We start from the raw sequence: 25,318 nt of genomic DNA, 5'->3' as shown, positions 1-25,318 counted from the left end.
TGAAAAAAAGGGAAGAGTTAAAATCGCAGGGAATGGAAAATTTAAAGTACTCAACTGGAAGTATGTTTATTATTGTATATTAGAAATAAAAATTTAAAAATGTCAGAAATACTCAACAATTTCAGGAAGGGATCCATCTTTGAAAAAATTCTATTGGTTTATCTCCCTCCATACCTTCTTTAAGACCAACAATTTTAATATTATTACGTCTACTAAAATTTTCCAACATGTCCACTTTCTCCAAGAGTCGGTTTCTTTCCGAATTCCAGACAAGCAAATCATTTTCTGTTTTTTCCACTCTATCATTCATATGCCCCATTGCTCTTTCCATCTTCTGAAGCTTCTTATCCATTTTGTCCTGTCTTGCCATAACTTTATCATAGCACATCTTCGTATCTCTAAGTTCTTCTCTTACTTTTCTTAATTCAGCCGTTAATTGCAATATAGCTTCTCTCATATCACTATCATCTCCTTTACTGCCAATCGCTTCCAGTTCTTCCTCCTCTTCTTCATCTATGTTCTCTGCAGAATCCGATTCTGACTCTGAGTCATTTTCAATTGCAGTGGCTGTCGGTTCTTGTATTTTGTGTTGTGTCGGTTTGATGCTTGTGTTTGTGTCGGTTCTTGTGAAGTATTGGTACTGATCCCAACTCTGTCCTTATTAAATGTCCACGCGATCTTTCCAACAGGGATCACTGGATAGTGATAGGGAATGCTGGTGAATTTCCCTCTCAGCTCTGGACACAGACACTCAATGTGCTGTCATGGATCTCAGGGTGCAGTCAAATGCAGGCATGTTATCTATTGCAACTGACATTGTTCTCACCGCCTTGTGAGCCGCACCAAATTTCAAGTCCATTTATGAAACCAGACAATGTGAGAGTGCAGGCCTTGCTTAAGTCCACTCCAGCCTCTCCACCCCGACTGCAGTGATTTCGTAAAGTGGAAAGTGACACCAACTCAGCGTTGCCCTCATCTGTCAGTCTCAAATGATCAAATTTAATCTCATCCTTATGCTGAAATATGGACACCTCCAGGTGAGTAACATAGGTTGGTGACTGAGGCTATGGGTAAAAGACTGAAAAGCAGCAGAAGGACTTTAGGGTGATATATCTGAGAGTGGGAATTGAGGCTAGTGCTGGACGGAGGAGAGCAAAGAGAGGAAAACTGCTGGGAGGGAGAGGACTGTGTTGGGGAGGTGGTGATAGGTTCTGCCCCCTCAGCAGCTATTACCCAGACACTCACAGTCGGTGCTCAGGCTGGAATAAAGGTACTTCCTAATGATCAATCTTATTTCAACTGAACATCAGATTCAAGTCTCCAGAAGGTAGTCTCACAAGTGAAATTTTGCATGCAAGGCAATGCATTTCGATTCAATGCCAGCTAATTAAAAATGGTGTATTAATTTTTGGCCCAAGGATTATTTGATTGCAGAGTTTCAACATGCCGTAGGAGGCAATTCAACTGATGGTTTAAGCTGGCTCTCAGAGCATTCCCGCCAATCTCATTCCCCGAGTCTTCGATGTAACCCATTTACATAGCATCAGCACTGCACGTCCCGCAATTTTTCTGCCAACCATTTATATGATGGGTAGTTTACAATGGCTATTTAATCTACCAACTAGCACGCCTCTAGGAAGTGGAAGGAATCCAGAGAACTCTGAGGAAACCCACTCTGACATGGAGGGAATGTGCAAACTTCACACAGACAAGCACAAGGTCAGGACTGAAACCAGATTGGTGCAACTGTGCGGCAGCAGTACTAACTACCATGAATTAAATCTTTAAGGCTTTCACAGACAGCTTCCAAATCTCAACAGTTGAGCCTACTGATAACCATAACACCATGTTAATATCAAAGGGCTTGGCTTTCCCTGGACAGACGGAGCAGGGCTGGTGGAAGTGTAATGTGGTCCTGGTGAATCTGGTAAATGAACTCTTACTTGATCTAATGTGGTCTGAGACACCGAATAGTCTTCAATCTTTAGCTTTTCTTTGTTGTTTGTGAGTGCACTGAAGATCTTGGCCAGGGAGCAGCACCCAGTCGGTATCTGGTACTGCAGCATACTGTGGTGCTTTTCCTTCAATACACATCCTGGGAATGTGCACAGCATGAATTCCTCCACAGGGGACAGGTCCAGTGCAGAACAATGCATCCTCAGAATGATGGTATAACCATCTCCAAACCTAGGGGCAAAAATCTGTTAGTTCCATCGGAAAATAAATTCCAAAAACAGACAACGGTATTAAGGTTTCTTGAATATGACTCTTATTACTCTTATTTATCTTGATTCTGCTTCCCCCTGCTAGGATGATGTACAATATTACAGAGAATATTTGTCACGGTCGAACAAGAAGGAGCAAGCTACGCTGAATCACACTCTGGAGGAGGGATGTTCTCAGGTTCTTTGGAAAGCGACATTTAAAAAGGAGCATAAACACGAGGAGATCTGCAGATGCTGGAAATTCAAGCAACACACATCAAAGTTGCTGATGAACGCAGCAGGCCAGGCAGCATCTCTAGGAAGAGGTGCAGTCGACGTTTCAGGCCGAGACCCTTCGTCAGGACTAACTGAAAGAAGAGCTAGTAAGAGATTTGAAAGTGGGAGGGGGAGGGGGAGATCCAAAATGATAGGAGAAGACAGGAGGGGGAGGGATGGAGCCAAGAGCTGGACAGGTGATTGGCAAAAGGGATATGAGAGGATCATGGGACAGGAGGTCCAGGGAGAAGGAGAAGGTGGGGGTGGGGAAAGCCCAGAGGATGGGCAAGGGGTATAGTCAGAGGAACAGAGGGAGAAAAAGGACAGAGAGAAAGAATGTGTGTATATAAATAAATAAATAACAGATGGGGTACGAGGGGGAGGTGGGGCCTTAGCAGAAGTTTGAGAAGTCAATGTTCATGCCATCAGGTTGGAGGCTACCCAGACGGAATACAATGTGTTCCTCCAACCTGAGTGTGGCTTCATCTTTACAGTAGAGGAGGCCGTGGATAGACGTATCAGAATGGGAATGGGGCACGGAATTAAAATGTGTGGCCGCTGGGAGATCCTGCTTTCTCTGGCGGACAGAGCGTAGGTGTTCAGCGAAACGATCTCCCAGTCTGAGTCGGGTCTCGCCAATATATAGAAGGCCACATCGGGAGCACAGGATGCAGTATATCACCCCAGCCGACTCACAGGTGAAGTGTCGCCTCACCTGGAAGGACTGTCTGGGGCCCTGAATGCTGGTGAGGGAGGAACTGTAAGGGCATGTGTAGCACTTGTTCCACTTACAAGGATAAGTACCAGGAGGGAGATCGGTGGGGAGGGATGGGGGGTGGGGAACGAATGGACAAGGGAGTCGTGTAACAGGACATTCAAGGTAGCAATCTCTGCATTACTCCCAGCGCCACGTACTAGTCAGGGCAGGAATAGGATGACAGCACAGATGAACAAGTGGCTGAGGAAGTGGTGCAAAGGGCAGGGTTTCAGATTTCTGGATCACTGGGATCTCTTTTGGGGAAGGTATGACCTGTACAAAAAGGACGGGTTACACCTGAACCCAAGGGGAACCAATATCCTTGCGGGCTGGTTTGGTAGAGCTGTTGGGGAGGGCTTAAACTAAGGTTGCAGGGGGATGGGAACCAAAGTGAGGATAGGGCAGTTGGTATAAAAGTTGATGCAGTGTATATTGAGACAGTGAGGATGGAAAGGCAGATGAGAGGGAAAAATTGCAGTCTGGGGAATGTGAAGTGTAACATGGGACCAAATCAAGAAGGGTGATGAATACAGGATTTGAAGGCGTTTTATTCAAATGCACGTAGTATACAGATTAAGGTAGATGATCACGTAGTGCAGTTAGATATTGGCTGGTATGTCATTGTGGGCAATCGCTGAGTTGTAGCTGAAAGATGGTCATAATTGGAAGCTTAACATCCAAGGATACTCCTTGCATCAAAAGGACAGACAGTAGGCAGAGGGGGTAGGGTGGCTCTTTTAATAAAAATGAAATGAAATCGTTAGAAAGAGGTGATGTAGGATCAGAAATGTAAAACCCCTGTGGGTACAGTTAAGAAACTGCAAAGGTAAGACGACCCTGATGGGAGATACTACAGGTAGAGGCTGGTGAACAGTAGCCAAGATGTGGGATATAAATTTCAATGGGAAATACAAGAGACATATAATAAGGGCAATGTTACTTAAGTAATGGGGAATTTTAACATGCAGGTAGATTGAGAAAATCGAGTTGGTGCTGGATCCCAAGAGGGGGAATTTGTAGCGTGCCTGCAAGATGGCATTTTAGAGCAGCTTGTGGTTGAGCTCACTAGTGGAAAGGCAGTTCTGGACTGGGTGTTGTGTAATGATCCAGCTTTGATTGGGAGCTTAAGGTAAAGGAATTAAGAGTCAGTGATGATACTATGATGGAATTCACCCTGCAGTTTAAGAGGGAGATTATAAAGTCAGATGTATCAGTATTATAGTGGAGTAAAGGGAATTACAGAGGTATGAGAGAGGAGCTAGTCAAAGTTGATTGGAAAGGAACACTAGCAGCAATGATGGCAGAACAGTAATAGCTGGAGTTTCTGGGAGCGATTCAGAAGGTGCAGGATAGATATATCCCAAAGATGAAGTAGTATTCCAAAGGGAGGAGAAGGCAAATGTGGTTGACAAGGGAAGTCAAAGACAGCATAAAAGGAAAAGAGAGGACATTAAATAAGACTATAAGACCATAAGACAGAGGAGCAGAAATCAGCCATTCGGCCTATCGAGTCTGCTCCGCCACTTTATCATGAGCTGATCCATTCTCCCATTTAGTCCCACTCCCCTGCCTTCTCACCATAACCTTTGATGCCCTGGCTACTCAGATACCTATCAATCTCTGCCTTAAATACACCCAAAGACTTGGCCTCCACTGCCACCTGTGGCAACAAATTCCACCGATACACCACCCTCTGACTAAAAAAATTTCTTTGCATCTCTTTTCTGAGTGGGCGCCCTTCAATTCTTAAGTCATGCCCTCTCGTACTAGACTCCCCCATCATGGGAAACAACTATGCCACATCCACTCTGTCCATGCCTTTCAACATTCGAAATGTTTCTATGAGGTCCCCCCTCATTCTTCTAAACTCCAAGGAATACAGTCCAAGAGTGGACAAACGTTCCTCATATGTTAACCCTCTCATTCCCAGAATCATTCTAGTGAATCTTTTCTGTACCCTCTCCAACGTCAGCACATCCTTTCTTAAATAAGGAGCCCAAAACTGCCCACAGTACTCCAAGTGAGGTCTTACCAGTGCCTTATAGAGCCTCAACATCACATCCCTGCTCCTATACTCTATTCCTCTAGAAATGAATGCCAACATTGCATTCGCCTTCTTCACCACCGACTCAACCGGGTGGTTAACCTTAAGGGTATCCTGCATGAGGACTCCCAAGTCCCGTTGCAACTCAGAACTTTGAATTTTCTCCCCATTTAAATAATAGTCTTCCCGTTTATTTCTTCTGTCAAAGTGCATAACCATACACTTTCCAACATTGTATTTCATTTGCCACTTCTTTGCCCATTCTTCCAATCTATCCAAGTCTCTCTGTAGACTCTGTTTCCTCAGCACTACTGGCCCCTCCACCTATCTTTGTATCATCAGCAAACTTAGCCACAAAGCCATCTATTCCATAATCCAAATCGTTGATGTACAATGTAAGAAGAAGCGGCCCCAACACTGATCCCCATGGAACACCACCGGTAACCGGCAGCCAACCAGAATAGGATCCCTTTATTCCCACTCTCTGTTTCCTGCCAATCAGCCAACGCCCTATCCACATATGTAATTTACCGTAATTCCATGGGATCTTATCTTGTTAAGCAGCTTCATGTATGGCACCTTGTCAAAGGCCTTCTGAAAATCCAAATATACAACATCCACTCCATCTCCCTTATCTAGCCTACTTGTAATTTCCTCAAAAAATTGTAACAGGTTTGTCAGGCAGGATTTTCCTTTAAGGAAACCATGCTGAGTTCTGCCTATCTTGTCTATCTTATCTATATAGCAAAAATTAGTGGGAAGTTAGTGGATTGGGAAGTTTTTAAAACCAAACAAAGGACAACTAAAAAAAAACCATAAAGAGAGAAAAGATGAAATATGGAGATAAACTAGCCAAAAATATCAAAGAGGATACCAAAGTTTTTTCAGATATACAGAGTAAAAGAGAGGCGAGAGTGGATATTGGACTGCTGGAAAATGATGCTGGAGAGGTAACAATGGGGGACAAAAAAAAATGACAGATGAACTTTATAAGTATTTTCTGTCAGTTTCCATTATGGAAGACAAGCAGTATGCCAGAAATTTGAGTGTCGGAGGCAGAGTGAGCGTAGTTGCTAAGGAGAAGGAGCTTGGGAAACTGATAAGTCACCTGGCCCAGATGGACTACACCCCAGGGTTCTGAAAGAGGCACTAGTAATGATCTTTCAAGAATCACTAGTTTCTGGAATGGTTCCAAAGGACTGGAAAATTGCAAATTATCATTCCACTCTTTAAGAAGGGAGGGAGGCAGAAGAGAAGTAAATTATAAGCCAGTGCCTGGCTTCAGTGTTTGGGAAGATGTTGGAACCCATTATTAAGGATGAGATTTCAGGGTACTTGGAGGCACATGATAAAGTAGGCCAAAGTCAGCAAGGTTTCCTTTTGAGGAAATCTCGCCTGACAAATCTGTTGGAATTCTTGGAGGAAATAGCAGGTAGGATAGACAAAGGAGAGCCAGTGGATGTTGTTTACTTGGATTTTCAGAAGGCTTCTGACAAGGTGCCACACGAGGCTGCTCAATAAGATAACAACCCAAGGTATTACAGGAAAGGTACCAGCATGGATAGAAGATTGGCTGATTGGGAGGAGGTGAAGAGTTGGAATAAAGGAGGACTTTTCTGGTTGGCTGCTGGCAACTAGTGGTGTTCCGCTGGGGTTGGTATGGAGACTGCTTCTTTTCACGTTATAGGTCAACATTTGGATGATGAAATCGATGGCTTGGTGGCCGAGTTTGTAGACAATACAAAGACAGATGGAGGAGCAGGTGGTGTTGAGGAAGCAGGAAGTCCACAGAAGGAATTGGTCAGATTGGGAGAATCAGCAAAGAAATGGCAGATGGAATACAGTGTAGGTAAGTGTACGGTCATGCATTTTGGTTGAAGGAATAACGGCACAAACTATTTTGTAAATGGGGAGAAATCTCAAAAATCAGAGGTGCAAAGGGAGTCCTTGTGAAAATTAACTTACAGACTGAGTTGGTGTTAAAGAAGGCAAATGCAATGTTAGCATTCATTTTGAGAGGACTAGAATATAACAGCAAGGATGTGATACTGAGGCTTTACAAGGCATTGGTCAGACCTCACCTGGAGTATTGTGAGCAGTGTGGGCCCCTTATCTAAGAAAAGATGCTCTGGCATTGGAGAAGGTCCAGAGGAGGTTTACAACAATGATTCCAGGAATGAAATGGCTAATGTTTGAGGAGTATTTGATGGCTGTGGGCCTGTACTCACTGGAGCTTAGTAGAATGAGGGGAGGATCTCATTGAATCCTATCAAATACTGAAAGGCCTAGATAAAATAGACATTGAGAGGATGTTTCCAATAGTGGTGCATCTAGGACCAGTGAACACAGCCTCAGAATAGAGGGGCACCCATCTAGAACAGAGATAAGGAGGAATTTCTTCAGCCAGAGGGTAGTGAATCTGTGGAATTCATTGCCACAGATGGCTGGGGAGGCCAAGTCAATGAGTATATTTAAAGCAGAAGTTGATAGGTTCTTAGTTTGTCAAGGTGTCAAAAGCAGGAGAATGGGATTTAGAGAGATAATAAATCAGCCATGGTGGAATGGCAGAGCAGTCTTGATGGTCCGAGTGGCCTAATTCTGCTCCTGTGTCTTACAGTCTTATGGTGGGTGGAATGATAGTTTTCAGGAGAGAAATATTGTAGGAAGATATCTGGCTAAGAAACATTCAACAAAAAAGTTCAATGTGGAGTATCAATTTTTCCAAACTTTTAAGCAAGTCAGTATGTAGAGCACAGTGTCTCACAAGTGTACCAAACACATGTTGCTTCCATGCAAGTAATTACTCTTAAATTAATGCAACCATTTGCCCAAAGAAGGTGATATGGTGAATGGCTAGTCTGGGAGTGCAGAAGTGCACTGAACTTCAGATTATGCCATGATTGTAAACAACCACCTGAACAAGAGTGAATCCTATTTTAAACGAATCATCCACTGATACCTCAATCCCTCTTTGCGCTATTGGAATGTCAGTTCAGATTACACGTTCTAGTCCTGTTATATGAAGTGAATCCACAATCTTCTTACTCACGGAGAGATCGAGACATTACTGATGCAAACTGACATTAAGCCAGCCAGACACACACAAGGCAGCAACATCATTGTCACTTTCAAAGACTTAGTTATCCTAACCTAACCTAAGGTGAGGGATCTAGGAGCCCAGCAGGTGGAGTAGTGCCCAGAATCTCGTGTTCATGATTGCTGTGTAGCAAAACCAGTGTTATGTAGGATTGCTGAAAGCCATTTTCCACAAGAATTATTCCTTTTCTAAAGACCTTTTTGACATGTTAGCAGGGATTTGCATGGGACCAATTCATTTAAGGAGTGCAGAAACCAATGTTAACCAAATGCACTAGGACTGTAATAATAATACATTCGAGACAATAATTCAAACAGCATTCCATTTGACCTCCACAAGTGATAGTTTCAGCATCGCAGAGCTTTGTCTAACAACTTCAAATAAATACTGAACATAAACTGATATTCCTCTTTCAAAGTCATTGGTTCACTTGATATCTTCGGTGATTTCAGTAAAATGGTATTGCACAAGAACCTAAATCCAGCTCTGTGGTCAAATTTAATGATCCATGTTTAAGAAGGAGGTTTACCCCACAGATAAAAGAATAGCTCCGATTATTTTTCCAAAGACTTACTGAGTTTAAACTGCCTGGTGAAGGACATGCAACTGTTATACTTATATCAAAAATAGCTGATCTTAAACAGTGTCCCCTGATTTGTGGCTTGATGTAAAAATACCTGGATTCACCAGATGATATTACCTGCTTTTCAGGTGTTGCACACTGCCCAGACAGCGGAACCGTCCATTCACCATGATGGCCATCCGTGTGCACAGAGCCTCACACTCCTCCATGCTGTGTCAGGGAATACAACAGTTATCAGCTGTACACATATTATCACCTTTTTACTGACACACAAAAATACTGTAATTATATTTACCTCAAACTAGCTAGGCTAAATTGTCGCTTTGTGTCATTTAAAGTCTTATAACTGTAATGAGTTGTCTTGTGCTGTCATGTGGTTAGCAAGGACCAAATTCATTATTTTTTAAAGATGGCATCAAATTAAAATGTCCCCCTACCCCAAATTCCATTTAAAATATACATCTCTCCACCATTTGCCTGACTGCAATCTCCTTGATTTAACAAGTTTGGTTGCATGGTAAGATCCACACCATCCATTTAACCACAACTTATTATCTTTTACCAGCACTTTTAAAATTTGACTTTGACTTACTTTGAAGGGAAAAGTTGACGTAGTCAGAGGAGAAACTATTGGAGTGACCAAAACAATTTTAAGGAGAACTGTGGAGGGAAATTTAAGAAAGGTGTTCCAGAATCTGGGATCTAGATGGCTGAGGACATAACAACCAATAATTGGCATTGGTATTGGTTTATTGTCACATGTACCAAGATACAGTAAAAAACTTGTCTTTCATATTATTTATACAGATCAAATTATTATACAATGCATTGAGAACGAATAAGGTAAAACAATAACAATGCAAAATAAAGTTCAAAATACACCGAAAAAGAGTCGTGCAGGTTTACGATAAAGAGTAAGATCATAGTGAGTTAGATGATGAGGACAATTGTACAAGAGGTCCATTCAAGCATCTGATAACAGGGGGATAGAAGTTGTCCTTGAGTCTGGTGGTACATGTTTTCCAGCTTTTGTATCTCCTGCCCAATGGCAGAGGAGCGAAGAGAAAATGTGCAGGGTGGGTGGGGTCTTTGATTATGCTGGCTGATTTACTGAGGCAGTGAGAAGTATAGACAGAGTCTATAGAGGGGAGGCTGGTTCCTGTGATGAGCTTGGTTGTGTAGACAATCCTCTGCAGTTTCTTGTGGTCATGTGGGGAGCAGTTGCCACACCCAATTCCAGACAGAATACTTTCTAATGAAGCAAATGCAATGGGAGAAATCCATCTAGATAGGCTAGAGGAATGTCTGAAGAGTCCAGTAAAATACAAATCTAATGTAGGTTATACAGATGGGGTTGGACAAGGTTATAAAGTAATTTCAGCATGATAAGTAAAGGCATCCGTTAGTCTTACGAGACCATGGATCTGTGACTGGAAAGTCTTCACTCTCCAGGGTGCAGGCCTGGGCAAGGTTGTATGGAAGACCAGCAGTTGCCCATGCTGCAAGTCTCCCCTCTCCATGACACCAATGTTGTCCAAGGGAAGGGCATTAGGGGGCATTAGGACCCATACAGCTGGGCACCAGTGTCGTCGCAAAGCAATGTGTAATTAAGTGCCTTGCTCAAGGACACAACACGTTCCCTCAGCTGGGGCTTGAACTCACAACCTTCAGGTCGCTAGTCCAATGCCTTAACCACTTGGCCACGTGATATCAAACGTTAAATTGGAGATAATAGGAACAAAAATATCACAGTTAGGCAATGAGGATAGGAATGGTGGGTGAAAAAGTTTCATATAAAGATATGGTAGTAAACTCAAAATTGTAAATAGTAAATTCAGAACTCAAAATTGTCCAAATAAGAATGGAGGACTAGATGAAGGTTTCAAGGAGCTATGTTGAGTTGGACTATGATATCACTGAGGAGGAGGGTAGGCTATATTTCTAACGGAGAATACGTTGCCTTAGATAGTCAGCTCAAGGCCAAATAAGACACTGAGTTTACAAACAGGTGGCACGAGTAGAAGTAGAAAAGAGAAAGAGGAACCATTTACTGAGTCTGCTGCATTGGGGCCAGGAAAGTAGGTTGGCTGGACATGGGATCAGTGGAGCATAAAGTCAGTCTCCAAGATAATCTAAACTGAGAGAAACATGAGAGAGTGAAAGAGAAACTAGAGGAAAGAAAACAGATAATGCCAAAAGTATTTAGCAAGTCAGGTAACAAATGTGCAGATGTAATAGAGGTCATTGATGGAAATGTTAACTCTGATCAGAAATGTGAGAAATCACAGTAAAGAGAAAGGAAGAAGAAATAAAATTGTTCCATAGTAGAGTAAGGAGGAGAGATTAACAGATAATATGGATAATACAAGACAAAAATAGCTGGTAGTGAAACAATAAATAATGGGTGCAGCAAAATCACTCTCTAAAACTTTTGAACTCAGAAGGCTACAATGTGCTTTGATAAAAGTTGCATTGTTACTGGAGCTTAAGTTATGCCTTAATGAAGCTACAGTACATAGGAATTAGAAGACAAGGTCAAAACAGGACCAGGGTGGCGAAGAGCAAATGGGCAAGGACTGAGAAAACAGCATTGGTCCATAACTAGAGAAGGAAAGAACTGGAGTAGTATTGGGGAATGAGAGTCTGATCAAACAATCTGGTAGATCTATTTCCTGTCTGTGTGCTTGTACTTGAATCTCTAAATGTTTAAAAGTTCAAAAAATCCATCAGAACTTTTTCACATTTCTGATACTGCCATCCCATGATTTACAGATGCGACCAAGATATTACATGGATGGCCACTTCACATGGTTTTAGGAGGAAATATAACTTAACACAGAAGAAATGACTTTCCCCTGAAAATTACAGGAACCTCACTATTAAGTATTTCATGAGATGGTTTGAGAAATTCCCACACAATTTCCTACCTGTGCTCTACCTGACTGAAGAATATTTTCTGGGGCTTTGTAGAAGCTTTACTCTGTATCTGATCTGAGGTACACCAGACCTGGAAAGGTTTAATGGGGTAGCACTAGATCTCTCCTTGTCTCCTTCTGATCAATTTAGTGGGACACTAAACTCTTAAATGTATCTACTGAATGTGTGATGCTGGGAACAGGAGAAAGAAAATGTTCCAGCTTTCAACACTGACATTCTTAACACTAATAAACATAACTCTGACGAGAACAAAAATACTACATGGAGAATTGGATGGTGAAAAATTTTACATTTCTATTCATTTAGGATTTATTGAAGGAGAATGAGAGATCATAGTAAAAATTCAATTTCTAGGAATATAGTTTTAATCCAAATTATACTCAATTTTAATATTTTTATTGCAGTGACAATTTACACTGCTGGTAATTTTTTTATTTTATGGGAAAATCATACGGATTTGGTAACACAAGCATTCACGTGTCTAAAATAGACACAACAATCATGCACACTGACCTGTGTGAGGTCAGTACCACTGATCTCCCTTCCTTGATTACACTCAGAATACAATTCCAAAGGAATCGCCTTGCCTTGGGATCCATTCCAGTTGTAGGTTCATCCTGTCAACAAAAAGATTAACAAACATTCCTATGATGATCCTTTTCACCCAACATTGATGGCCCATCCTCATGTACCAAAGGCTGCCACGAACAATACTATGGTACCAACGATCCCCACTTTGCTCAAGTCTCTAGGCAGTAATAAATCTTCACCACTGAGCTGAGCCCTGTCCTCGACTCAGCACGGGATCTTTTTTTTCACCTCTCAAAAGCAAGTAGCATCAGAGACACTGGACGATGCTCTTTCCCAACAACTGGTCTCAGATCAATATATTCCAATCTGAGCAAAGATTGAGGCTCAAGTCATCCCGGGGTTTGTGTTTTGGACTACACTGTGTATGGCAGTTACCAATTGGATGACAAGAGTAATGCAGGATATGTAATGGGATTTAGTGAACAGTTTAAATCCTTGTCAGTCTCTATATTCCATAAATCTTTCTCTACAATTTCCTTGGAGCTGCAAACACTCCTCAGCTATACTATTTGTATAAAAATGTTGCTGCTACATTAATATAGATTAGATTAGATTATGAGGACACTCAGTCCTCATTTATTGTCATTTAGAAATGCATGCATTAAAAAATGATACAATGTTCCTCCAGAATGATATCACAAGAAAACATAGAACAAACCAAGACTAAAACTGACAAAACCACATAATTATAACATATAGTTACAATAGTGCAAAGCAATATCGCAATTTGATAAAGAGCAGACCATGGACATGGTAAAAAAAAAGTCTCAAGGTCCTGATAGCCTCATCATCTCACGCAGACGGTAGAAGGGAGAAACTGTCCCTGCCATGAACCTCCAAGCTTGCCGATGCAGCACCACTGGAAGCACCTAACTGCAGCGGACTCTGCGAAGCTCTGTGGAAATTTCCATACATTTTTTTGTTACTCACAGTGAGGGCAAAGCACTAACCAGAAAGATGACAGGCGGGCATCCAATCAGTGCAATGGCAGTGGACAGCTTTCGTTTGTTGCCACCACTGTATGTGCCAGACGGTCTATCTGCGTAGCGGGAGAGTCCGAGTTTCTTTATGCCCCATTCAGTGACCTACAAAACAATACTATATCTTAACACTGAACGTAACCAAGTCCCTCACTCTGTTAAAAGGCATATTTATTAATGCTGTGGCAAGGATGATTTTTAAAAAAATTCAGAATAAGGGGTGATCCCCAAATGCAGGGAATCAATGTGAACATCTACAGTGTAGAACATCAGATGAAAAGCCTCATCCCAGAGCAGGTCACCAGCTGAAAAAAAAATTCAGGGGAAGGCATCAATTGAAAGAGCTACTTTCGCAGTCCCTAATGAAGGGACTAATCCAGATCTGACACCAGGTTAGAGAGCCAGTCTCACTGTGCAAAGCGTCAGTTGACAGAACCAGCCTACAGCAGAGAGCTCTGAAGGACATTACCCCATAGTCAGGATTGGGGTGAATAGAGCAGTCTCAAGAGCTGTACTGCAGATGGGGAACAAGTTGAACAAACTGGTCACATTCTGCAGTATGTCATCTGAGGTGCTGGGGATACTAGTGCAGTTCACAGAACATTATATATGGTGCAGTAACCGGTGCTGATGCTGCACCAGGCCTCCAGCTTTTCCACCTCCTCATCGCTGTTGGCTGTGGAGTAACAATCACTTCCTTCTCCTTTACACTTGTGTACTGGAAATGACATTAAACAATCTTAAATCTTAAACAATAGTTCCAGTGATCTGACTTTGACCCGTTAACCTCAGGTGCTGTGTAGAATTTGCATCTTGCCCCTGTGACTGCATGGGTTCTCTGGCTTCCTCCCACACTCCAGAGACACAGACAGGTTAACAGGCTTTTGTACGTTTCCCCTCACTGTAGGTGAGTCTTAGGGGAATTTAAGTCATACGAGGGAGAATACATTGCAGAAAAACGCAAAGGAGTATGAGACCGATGGAAATGCTCTCGGAGCCAGTGGGAGAAACAACCTCCTTCTATGTCATGAAGACAAAGTGAGAATTGTACAGAGAAAATCAAAGATAAAATACATGCTTAAAACCAGGTTATTAAATGAGGCTACATTTGAATGTTAAAGGTCTTCAGATTGCCTGAACATGAAGAGATGGAGACAAGGGACTCAATAAATTACAGCTTTTGGAATACAGTGAGTTAAGGAAGGAGATGGGCAATTCAATCCTAATTTCTACCACCTCCACCCCTCTCCCTCACAAGTCTTAAATGAAGAAGGCGCTTTATAAACTTGGTATTAGGATCAGCTTTGGATCACGTAACATTGGCAGCAACACGCGTGCCAATTTCTATAACATCTCATGTCTCCATTAGCTGTTTACCCTGCAGATCAGCCCCACTCTGAGACAAAAGCTTGTTGAATGCAAGGTGCAGCACAGCAGCAAAGATTATTGAAAAAAAATGTGTGAGAGGCGCACAAATCCTCCGGGCAAGCTCCAAGTCATCGCTGGCCTTGGGAAACGTGGACCGATTCATATAACTTGGTAGACTCTTCTCAGTAAAGACTGACGAGGATGTTGAAACTCGCCACTGTCTTTCATGTGTAAGCATTCATGCATCTGAGAAAAAGTGTGTTTGTAGATTGAAACCTGAGACCCTGCAGAAAGCTTAAGAGCTTCTGGGCACCAGTGAACTTGTTCCCAGCCAATATTGTTCACACCAATGTTCACTAATGAGTCGTGTTCATTAGGCTCAGCACCAGTGACTGACATTCTGAGCTCCACAACGGCAAGAGGTTACCGATATACTAAGGAAAAGATTCAATGTTGTTCTCAAAGCCTCCTTGAAAATGTGATGTCCCTACTAACTCAAGGGAATCCTCGGTCTATAACTGCTCAAAATGGAGAAGGAATATTTGGTGTGGCATTGAGAACATGATATCCCACTCACAGTACATGGAAGTCCAGATTAAATAGCTGAAGTACCTTGTAGTCTTCTAAATTATACCATTTACTCCAGTGAGAATTTCGGGCCCACTTGTGGCTATGTGTGTATGGAAACTTCAGTGGCCTTATCAGGCACCTCAAAAGCCACAGAACTAAATGGGAAGCAAGTCATATTTAACCTTGAGGGAATGCATAAGCTTACTAAAATATTACCCTAGCCAGCCTCTCCTCTTATACTCTCCATAAACCAAATCATCTAAACTCAAATCAATCTTATAAAGGAAGAAAATTCACATAAGCCTTTGTTTTTGTTGAATTAACAGAAAATACATGCAGTAATTACAATTTAAAAGCAAACCTATTCTTCTACTTATTTTTAATACTTTTTCAGGACTTGAAAACGGTGAGATTATTTGAGGACACCGAGCAATCCACAGGAAGCTTTAAGATTTTGTTTTGTTGGCTGTGGAGGGGTTTATTCTCTAGTGAATCATACCTTAGCAACTTCATGTTCAGGAACACCACGCAGCCTTGAGTAAAACTCTAGATGTTCTCGTCCTGTCAACAATTTGTTGATGGCATCAAACTGTGGGCAGTACCCAGTGTTTTGGTGGACGTCCTGGATATTGGATAGAATGCTAAAAAAAGAAAGAAGTTTAGGCACTATGGAAAATAATTCAAAAATTGTAACACAATCCCACTTTTATCTGTGTTCTCTGTTGTTCCAGTTCCACATGATCTTCCTGAGCTTCTCTACTCTAGATATTTTCGTGGTTGCTCTCTATTGTGGGTGATGCAAAGTCACCGTACAAGAGAGGGTACTGTGTGTAACTCTGATCATCTGATCATGTTGCCACCCTCAAAGCCACAGAGAAGCAACAAGATTTTGATTTCTAGTAATCTAAGACAGAATGAGTAGTTCTCAAAGTCGGGTTTTACATCTATTGCTAAAGAGGATGTTCTAAATAACAAGTGTAAAGTTATCTGGGCTGAAGTATCTTACTCAGTCAAATCGCACAGTTAAGGACATGATTACTGAAAACTCACATTGAAGCAGACCTTACACGTCATGAGATAATTAAGCAAAGATTCCCCTCCCCCCACCCCCGTTATGAGGTATTGTTGTATGGCATTGTAGTTTAAATATTTCTGCAAAATGTTCTTTCAGAAAGGAGGAGAAACTGCTCAACATAGTAAGATTGCACATAGGATGTGTTGACAGTGGAGCAGAGATTGAGGGATATATTTAGGCAAAAATATGGGGGGGGGTGGTACATAAAATGTAATTAGCATTGATTGGAAGATACACGAAGAGTTTAGGCATAAAAAGCATGTAAGGATGATAAGGCATTGAATGCTGATGACAAGGCATGCTGTGGGGACTGAGTAAAACAGTGAAAAGGTGGGCAGAAGGGACTGATTTACATGGTTAAATGGTGGACAGGTAGATTTGAGATCCAAAAGATTCTGATTAAGGATTATACACCAGAATGTTAATAGGTTTAGTTTCCATAGATGCTACCTACCTAAGTGTTACCCATTTTTAAAATTTCTTACTTTTGAGTATCTGTAATTATTTTGACCTTCACTGCAATGTTAAAGGTTTGAGTCAAATGCCCTTTTCCCTGATTTGTGAATACCATACTTCTACAGTTAATTATGTAATATATAATCTGCCAAGCAATAAGTTTCATGTATCAATTTAAAATCTCTGATATGGTATAAAGACATTCTCATTAATCTGCTTATATCAATAGTGTATAAAATAGAATTAGATCCTAAGACCATAAGATATAGGAGCAGAATTAGGACATTTGGCCCATCAAGTCTGCTCTGCCATTCAATCATGGCGGAACTAAATTCCCTCTCAACCTCATTCTCCTAACTTGTCCCCATAACCTTTGACACCCTTACAATCAAGAACTAACCAACCTCTGCTTTAGATATACCCAATGACTTGGCCTCCACAGATCTACCACAAAAAAAAAAAATCCTCATCTCTGTTGTAAAGGGACATCTTTCTATTCTGAGGCGGTCCCCTCTGGTGCAAGATTCTCCCACTATTGGAAATATTTTTCCATGTCGACTCTATCCAGGCCTTTCAATATTTGGTAGGTTTCAATTAAACTCACTCTCATTCTTTTAAACTCCAGTGATGACAGATCTAGAAGCAAGCATTTCTCATACATGTACCATTTCATTCCTGGAATCACTCTAGTAAACTCCTGTAGACCGTCTGCAATGCCACAACATCCTTTCACAAAACAAGTGTGGTTTGACCACTGCCTTATAAAGTTTCATCATTACATCCTTGTTTTTATATTCTACTCCTTCTGAAATGAACACTAACATTGCATTTGCCTTCTTTACTACCAACTCAACCTACAAGTTAACTTTTAGTGAATTCTGCACTAGGACTCCCAAGTTCCTTTACACCTCTAATTTCTGAATTCACTCCTCAGTCAGAAAGTAGTCTATGCCTTTAGTCCTTCCACTACCAAAGTGTATGACCATTCACTTCCCTACACTGTATTCCATCTGGCACTTCTTTGCCCATTCTCCTAATAGGAACTTTTGGTTTAAGATGGCACTGGTGAAGCACAGCGATGACTTGCTGGCAGCAATCACGACCATTAACTGTCATTACTCACACTTTTTCTCAAAAATGATCACTGCAATCAATAGCCTGCAACTTCCCTTTTGGAGTTGAGCTTTTGAACCACCTGCACGACCTGGCATTTTTGCAGTGAACTAAGGTCTCAAAGGTGCAGGATGGTTGCAGCATGGGCCAGATCGAGGCAGCAGAGCTTGGGTTCAGGCCCCGAGAGCAGGGAAAGAGCTAACGCTTGGCAACTGCTGCAGCAGGCTTGGAGGTGATTTCAAGCGGCAGAACCGAGGTGAAGCAGAGTCGAGGCGGCAGGGCCCCTGCCAGAAGCAAGGAGCGACCTTCTGTTTGGCCAATTTAAGCACCGGGCCAGATTGGAAAGGCTGGGTACAGGTCGAATCGAGGTAGTGGGGCCTGGGCTCAAGAGTGTATCAAAGTGGCAGGGCCCGAATCCAAAAGTGTGGAATGACCTGAGGTTTGGCTGGTTTAAGTGCCGGGCCAGATTGAAAACATCAGGGTGTTGGGGCTGGAGGCGAGGGATGAACCGGTGTTCAGCTCATTGCTTTGCGAGGTTTAGTCGTCTCTCGGCTGAACTGAGGCTGTGGCCTGCATTAACAGGCTCCTGGATCGACTGTGACTGGCTTCGCGGCTGTGGACTCGCTTTCGTGAACTTCATTTCTGAATGTCATTTGCTTACTTATGTACTTTGAACTTTAATCTGTCCCAAGCCCTTCTGCAGATCCCCCGCTTCCTGAACACTACCTCAGACATCCCACCTCTCCCGGAAGTTCCGGGAGTCTCCTGCATATTAATAGTGGCTCTCTGATGCCCGCAAGAAAGCAAGAGAGAGTGCGAGAGCGACCACGAGAGAGAGCGCGCACGTGAGAGAGAACGAGCGAGAGAAAGCCAGAGCGCTTGAGAGCACGTGAGCGACGAGAGAGAGAGAGAGAGAGAGAGCGCGCGAGCGAGAGCGTGGCATTGAAGAGTGTTCCAAAAAAATATAAAACGTACGTCACCCCAGACTACACTAAAGTGTACCCCTGCCTAATAGGGGTCAACATAATGACAGTGTTGCTCGCTGCACTGTTTGCAACAGTGACTTTTCTATTGCCCATGGTGGGTTAAGACTGTAAAAGACGTGTTGCGGTGAGTTTAACAGGTGTCATTCGTTCATTAGCATAGCTAACATTATTTAAACTAGCTGGCTGACTGCTAAGGAGCTGCTGTATTGCAGACATCCCACCTCTTCCGGAAGTCTCCCGCAAATTGATGGTGCTACCTCCCTGAAATGAGTTTTTGCAGGGTGGGATGTCTGCTACCTCTCCCTCCACCTACTTTTGTATCATCCACAAATCCGGCCACAAAGCTATCAATTTTGTCATCCAGATCTTTAACACGCAAAATGAAAAGTAGTGGACCCAATAGAACACCACTAATCATCCACAGGCAACCAGAAAAGGCCCCCCTCATACCCTCTCTTTGCTTTCTGCCAGTCAGCCAATTTTCTGCCCATGCTAGTATCTTTCCTGTAATCCCATGGGTTCTTATCTTGTTTAGCAGCATCATGTGAGGCATTTTGTCAAGGGCCTTCTGAAAATCCAAGTACACGATATCTATCTTTGTAAATCCTGCTTGTTATTTCCTCAAAGAGTTACCCCCCGCGCCCCCCCCCCAGTGAGGCAACACAACTCTAAAATAGGACCTTTCCAAACAAGACAAACTATGAGCAATCGGTTACTTGAACCCTTAGGTTTGGGTCTGAATACTGTTCACTGGATGTTTTTCAGACACTTCTGGTCTAGCAGTTTAATTTTCAGGAATCAAGGAGTTTGTACCTATATCCATTAAGGAAGGCCTCACCACTGCTGACCTCAGTATCTCCTGTCAGCATCTTGAAGGTGGATGTTTTTCCAGCTCCATTTATCCCCAGAAGTCCAAAACACTGCAATGGAAATGAAAATTCAGAGGGGATTCATCTATAAGCCAACGTGTACAGCGCAGATAACAAAAACAGGACAGGGAGCGGCAGTTTTTGCTGTGCCATCTTTGCTTTGTACTACAGATCCCAGAGCTTCTACAGATTCAAACATAACTTAGAGAAGAGAAATTAGAAATTTTGTCTGTTTATTTCTCCAATTTTGCAGATATTGGGCTCTCCCTTAAAATCATCTGTTCTCAATATCTATTTCTACACAAGGACCAGTGAGTAGCATTTTATTAGGTACTTCGACAATAGAAAGATATGGAGAGTCAAACGTTCCCCTAACTTGACATTTCTGCAAGTAAACTTTCCAGCATGTCACTGGATAGAACAACTTGCTGCCAGGTCTATGCATCAGGTAGTAACAATCTTAGGTGTTTGAAATGGCCACAATCAACCATGCATGCAGGCTCTCACCTCCCCTGGGGGAATTCCCACACACAATCGATCCACAGCCGGTTTCTTTTTCCTTCTGTAAACCTGGAGAGATAGGAAGTGATTTTTTTTTTTGCAGATGGCACTCGTTTTATGCTTTTTGGTACCCAATACAGAAAAATCAAATCTCAATTTCAAACTGCCAACAATAAGCAGTACAAAATATGGATCTTTGACCTAATACATTAACTCTGTTCCCCCCCTACAGACATGACTTAACCTGCAGAGTATGTCCAACATTTTCAGTTTTTGTTCTAAATACGAAGGATCTTGGCAAAGAAGCGTACATATTACAAGGGTAAAGTTTCACTGTACCCAGTAATAGTTGATGAGCCCTCTCTTTTTCTGAAACTGTTCCCGTTTTTTGACGCAAACACGAGGAATTCTGCAGATGCTGGAAATTCAAGCAATACACATCAAAGTTGCTGGTTGACTGAAGAGTCCTGACGAAGGGTCTCGGCCCGAAACGTCGATTGTACCTCTTCCTAGAGATGCTGCCTGGCCTGCTGCGTTCACCAGCAACTTTGACGTGTGTTGCCCGTTTTTTGACCCTGAGTTCATCTGCCGTTCTTTCATGTGCTTATAGATTAGGAAATTAAACTGAGAAATGCTTGAACATGTTTCATGCCATTTACAGAAAATACATTGGTCCTGTGGGATATTACCACCAGTATCATAAGTGTCATCGAAAGCAGGTAATTAAACTCATGTAATTATAATCACAAAGGTTAATTTAATTACTAGACCCTAATGACAATAATGTGATAGTTAAGAAATGAAAATGGTGATTTAATTGAAAGGGTTAAAACAAAAGAGATAGTTTTTTTAAAACCAAACAGTCTTAAAACTTAAACTTTTTACAAAAAATTTAAGTTATAAAAACTTAAAACTTTTTATAAGGTGCTTTCTAGCTGGAGCAGGCGGGGTTCAATGGTAAAAAGGTCATTGATAAGCTTTTGCCAAAATAAATGATTCAAACAAAAATTTTAAAAAATCCTTAGTTCTGGGAGGGGGGAGGGTAGGGGGCAGGGGGCGGGGGAATTAAAGTTAGTTAGGCATGAATGTTGAGAAGACATCGCTGTGGGAATTGTTCATGTAAAAGACAGCTTGAGTAAGGCAAGAGGTATATCAAATACTAGCTGATCCAGGAACAGGTCACTTGGACATCTGTAAATTAGTGTTTGATTCACTAATGGGATGAAGTACTTAGAACAGTGAAGGACCAGAAACCCTTGCAGACCTTCAAACAGGATGTTTGTGTTTAGTGTGACAAGGAGACAAGGTCACAGACTTCTTTTTTATGGACCTCGTCAGCCTTGGCTTAACACACTAATCAGATTTAGAAAATGATCCCTACTGCAAAACGTAAAGTTTTAGCAATCCTACTGCTCCTTACCCACCTTATTCCATCTATCACTGATCATATGTCTATTCTATGTAATTGTTTTCTAATAATTACAGGAACTGTCACCGTTCTACAAACCAGCAACCTTGCTCTGTTGAGTAATCCACAGTAAGGTCAACACAGAATCTTGTAGAACTTATAAATGACTGTTCAATAAAAGGCAACTCTAGGAAACTGTGTCCAATCTGAAATTGTACATGCTATTACCAAGTAACAGTGCATTTGCATTCTCCAATTCCTCACTTCAGATTATTTGGAGCCACAAGAGTACTGTATGTTCCATAAAATAAAGAGTAATAGATTGATTTGTTGATGCATCTGTGATTAACTTTGAAGTGTGCCACTGCACTTTCAGAAACGAGAGACCAGACATTCTGAAAATGGCCTAACAGAGACCTAGAGATATATTCCATTTGGCTCAATTTTGGACTGTGCATTGAACTTGCCAGCACTGCCAGAAGAAACAAACAGTCATTTAGTGAAATACGTCAAGAAGCAGTTCACAGTTTTAACATCCCTTACCTTGGTGAGATCCTTGATAACTAGAATGTCACCCTCACTCCCGCCATACATGACCCTTTGCCTCTCTCTGGCTACATCCTCATCTTCTGATTCCAGAGAAAGAAGCTTCAGTGACATAGGCCTGTGGAGAGAAAGCAGTGGTGTAGGTGCTTAATTTAGCTCAAACGTAAATTAAAATCCAAAGCCTTTGTGCTCTGTATATTATCCCTTTGAATAATTACCGTACAGATGATTAGAGGTTGCAAATGTGACACCAAATTACCTCTGCATGTCATCACCTCTCCCCAACATTTATATTCTGGATCATGCATTTAGTTCTCATTGGCCTAACTGAAGGTTAATTGGAAAACACATATTAGTTCTTCTTATTTTTCAGGGGCACAGGATTATTCTGTCCTATTTGGATTAAAATGTTCATGTATCATCTTTGGCTCAGTGCATTTAGCATGTCAGCGAGGAACTTGAGGGTTTTGCAGGGGGCTACTCATGAAAATTCTGATTTAGGACACTGAATGTGGCTCTGCAAATTGATATTTGCTATATTATCAATAATACAAAATGGCCACAAATGTACCATGAAAGAGTGTGCAGGAAGGATGGCCACATTAGCAAGGGAGCAAGGGTGACCCAATAAAAGAAATCTGTGCTCTCAGATGAGAATAGTTCTAAGTGTGGGTGAGAATGGGGGATGGGAAATCCCTTCTCCAAATCCTGAAATCTCCATGCTGTTACATGCTCATGGAGATCTGTTTTTTTTTTAGTGAGAATGATGTAATGGTCTTTTGGAGGTCACCTGATGTGAGGTCACGTGATGACATGTGCCCCGTGACTATATAAGGGTCGACTCAGGTGACGCAGTAGGTTTTTAAGTTTGTAGATTTCCAGGTAGAACGTGCTGTGCCTCCGTTTCTGCTGCGTTTGTTTTCGTGACGCAGTTTCATTTTTAAAACGGTTGTGCGTTCTGTTGAAAGATTCCATATTATTTGGACTGGAAATTTGTGGCTGAATGTGCCAATTTACTCAATTCCAACAATTGAAGGGAGAGTGAAGAATATATCGAAGGATCGACAGAAGTTACCATCGTTTGGCAGTTTAATAAAGAATAGACCTTATTGGGTCGTGGTTGGAGAGAACCTGCATTGAGATAACTCTTGCAAAAGGGCAATGAGTTCATGCAAAAAGGTGCTCTCTCTCTCTCTCTAAAGGAATTTAAGGTCAGTCAATTTAAACTGTTTATTTTCGGCATCGGGAATCCTGTGGACAGAACCAGCAGTAAAGGTGCGTCTGTGAAGAAATCCTTCTCCAGAGAAGTCTCTCCCAATTGAATGTGTAAAACTGTTGGATTTTTGAAGTTATCGTTTTAGGAACTATATCTGACTGTATCGCTTTAAGAACTGTTTTCGCATTTAACGCTTTAAGAACCAAGCCGACTGGCGAGTTGGTGAACGGCTTTATATCTGTTAACTTCGGGTTATAGTTTTTGTTTGTTTTTTTTCCCTTATCATTTATACGTGTTTAATAAATGTTTGGTTGTTTTTATATAACCTGTCTCGATTGATATTCATTGTTGCCCTTTACGTAACAATGCTAATGAACATTAAGGAGTGTCAAGGGTCAGCAATATTGTAAAATGAAAAATTAAACGATGAATTAAAAATGAACAGTCAACATTTCAGGCTGAGACCATTCATCAAGTCCTGAAGGGTCTCAGCCTGAAGTATCGACTGTTCATCTCCCTCTATAAATGCAGCCTGACCTGCTGAGTTACTCCAGCAGTTTGAGTATTTTTCAACCAGTGAGTCCTGAACCATGCAAGTAAACTACAATTATAGGCCACTCATAACCATGAACAAGTTTTGTTTTTCTGGATGTCCACAAGTTAATTGTGTTCCTAAATCCAAAAATACTCAATGTGAAATATATGATTTTGATAAGGGCTAATTAACATGAACACTTATTTGTTGTCTTCCTTTGCCTAATTATAATGGTACAAAACCAGGATGTTCCGTGCTCAGTGGCTGGTTTTGATGGGTTTGAGGTATCAGTGGCTATTGCACTGTTTAATAAAGTATCATTGAATAAGTGTCATCAGAAGATCACCAATTCCCAAAGCAACTCTAGTGGCGACCTGTAAAGAAACTGACAACCTATGTTAAGAGACGGTGGTGCCCAAATGCTGTGGGGATTCTTGTTTAAACTCAGTAATACTTATGGGAGCAGATCCATAAACACATCCATATAATTGTATTCATTACCCAAGGAGGGCCTGTAACAGAGAGTACGCAGACAACAAATGTGAAAACTAAACCCTTTGAATTTTGGGAATCTGAAATAAAATTGAAAAATGGTAAAAACAGGTCAGGCAACATCTGTGGAAACAGAAACAGAGATAAGGCTTCAGGTCAAAGACTGGAAGGTCAGAACTGATGAAGCACCGAGTATTTCCAGGGTTTCATGGTTTTATACCTTTGAATTAGGAACAGTTCTATTCTGTACTTGCACTTTCAATAGAAAATTTCCAAACACTATTGTGCAGGACTAGATGTAAATGTTGGCCAACAAAAAGATTTTAACAAATTGCTCTGTTTTGCTGCTGCAGAATTTTACAAATCCTGTTTTCAAAGAACTGGACAATCACACCACTCATTAGAAAGACTACAGTCACTAATTTTTTGAAAGGATGATGCAGTAAAATTTTAAGCCAACTACTCACCTCATTTTGATGAAGAATTTATACTGTAATAGAATTGTGAACAGAAAGAAGACGACTCCCTGGACAGCCATAGCAAACATGTTCTTCCCCACCAGGTCCCAGGACAGTGGAGACACAAACTGCTTCTCTCCTACATCAGACACAAGACACAAAGTTCAGGTAGGAATTTCTTAGTTAACCAAGCCAACAAAAATAATGTAGTCTTCATTAAACTGGAATAGCTTTCTATAATTACTAGAATGTAGTA

General features: G+C 41.6%; 1 protein-coding gene across 2 annotated transcripts in view; it reads right to left on the bottom strand.

Moving 5' to 3' along the window:
• Positions 1 to 25,318, bottom strand: part of LOC134337480 (phospholipid-transporting ATPase ABCA1-like) — a 214,183-nt gene that overhangs the window by 4,784 nt on the left and 184,081 nt on the right. For both annotated transcript variants that reach the window (XM_063032530.1, XM_063032531.1), the window contains 9 exons: positions 25,072 to 25,201; positions 22,359 to 22,479; positions 20,414 to 20,476; positions 19,851 to 19,957; positions 15,907 to 16,048; positions 13,440 to 13,574; positions 12,412 to 12,515; positions 9,079 to 9,171; positions 1,944 to 2,187 (listed from right to left, as the gene is read on the bottom strand). In XM_063032530.1, the coding sequence (XP_062888600.1) occupies positions 1,944 to 2,187; positions 9,079 to 9,171; positions 12,412 to 12,515; positions 13,440 to 13,574; positions 15,907 to 16,048; positions 19,851 to 19,957; positions 20,414 to 20,476; positions 22,359 to 22,479; positions 25,072 to 25,201 (1,139 nt within the window). The remainder of the gene's footprint in view (positions 1 to 1,943; positions 2,188 to 9,078; positions 9,172 to 12,411; positions 12,516 to 13,439; positions 13,575 to 15,906; positions 16,049 to 19,850; positions 19,958 to 20,413; positions 20,477 to 22,358; positions 22,480 to 25,071; positions 25,202 to 25,318) is intronic.

Source organism: Mobula hypostoma, chromosome 24, assembly GCF_963921235.1.
Source record: "Mobula hypostoma chromosome 24, sMobHyp1.1, whole genome shotgun sequence".
Classification (NCBI taxonomy): domain Eukaryota; kingdom Metazoa; phylum Chordata; class Chondrichthyes; order Myliobatiformes; family Myliobatidae; genus Mobula; species Mobula hypostoma.
Note: the sequence above shows the minus strand (reverse complement) of the source record. Positions and strands in the feature narration are given on the sequence as shown.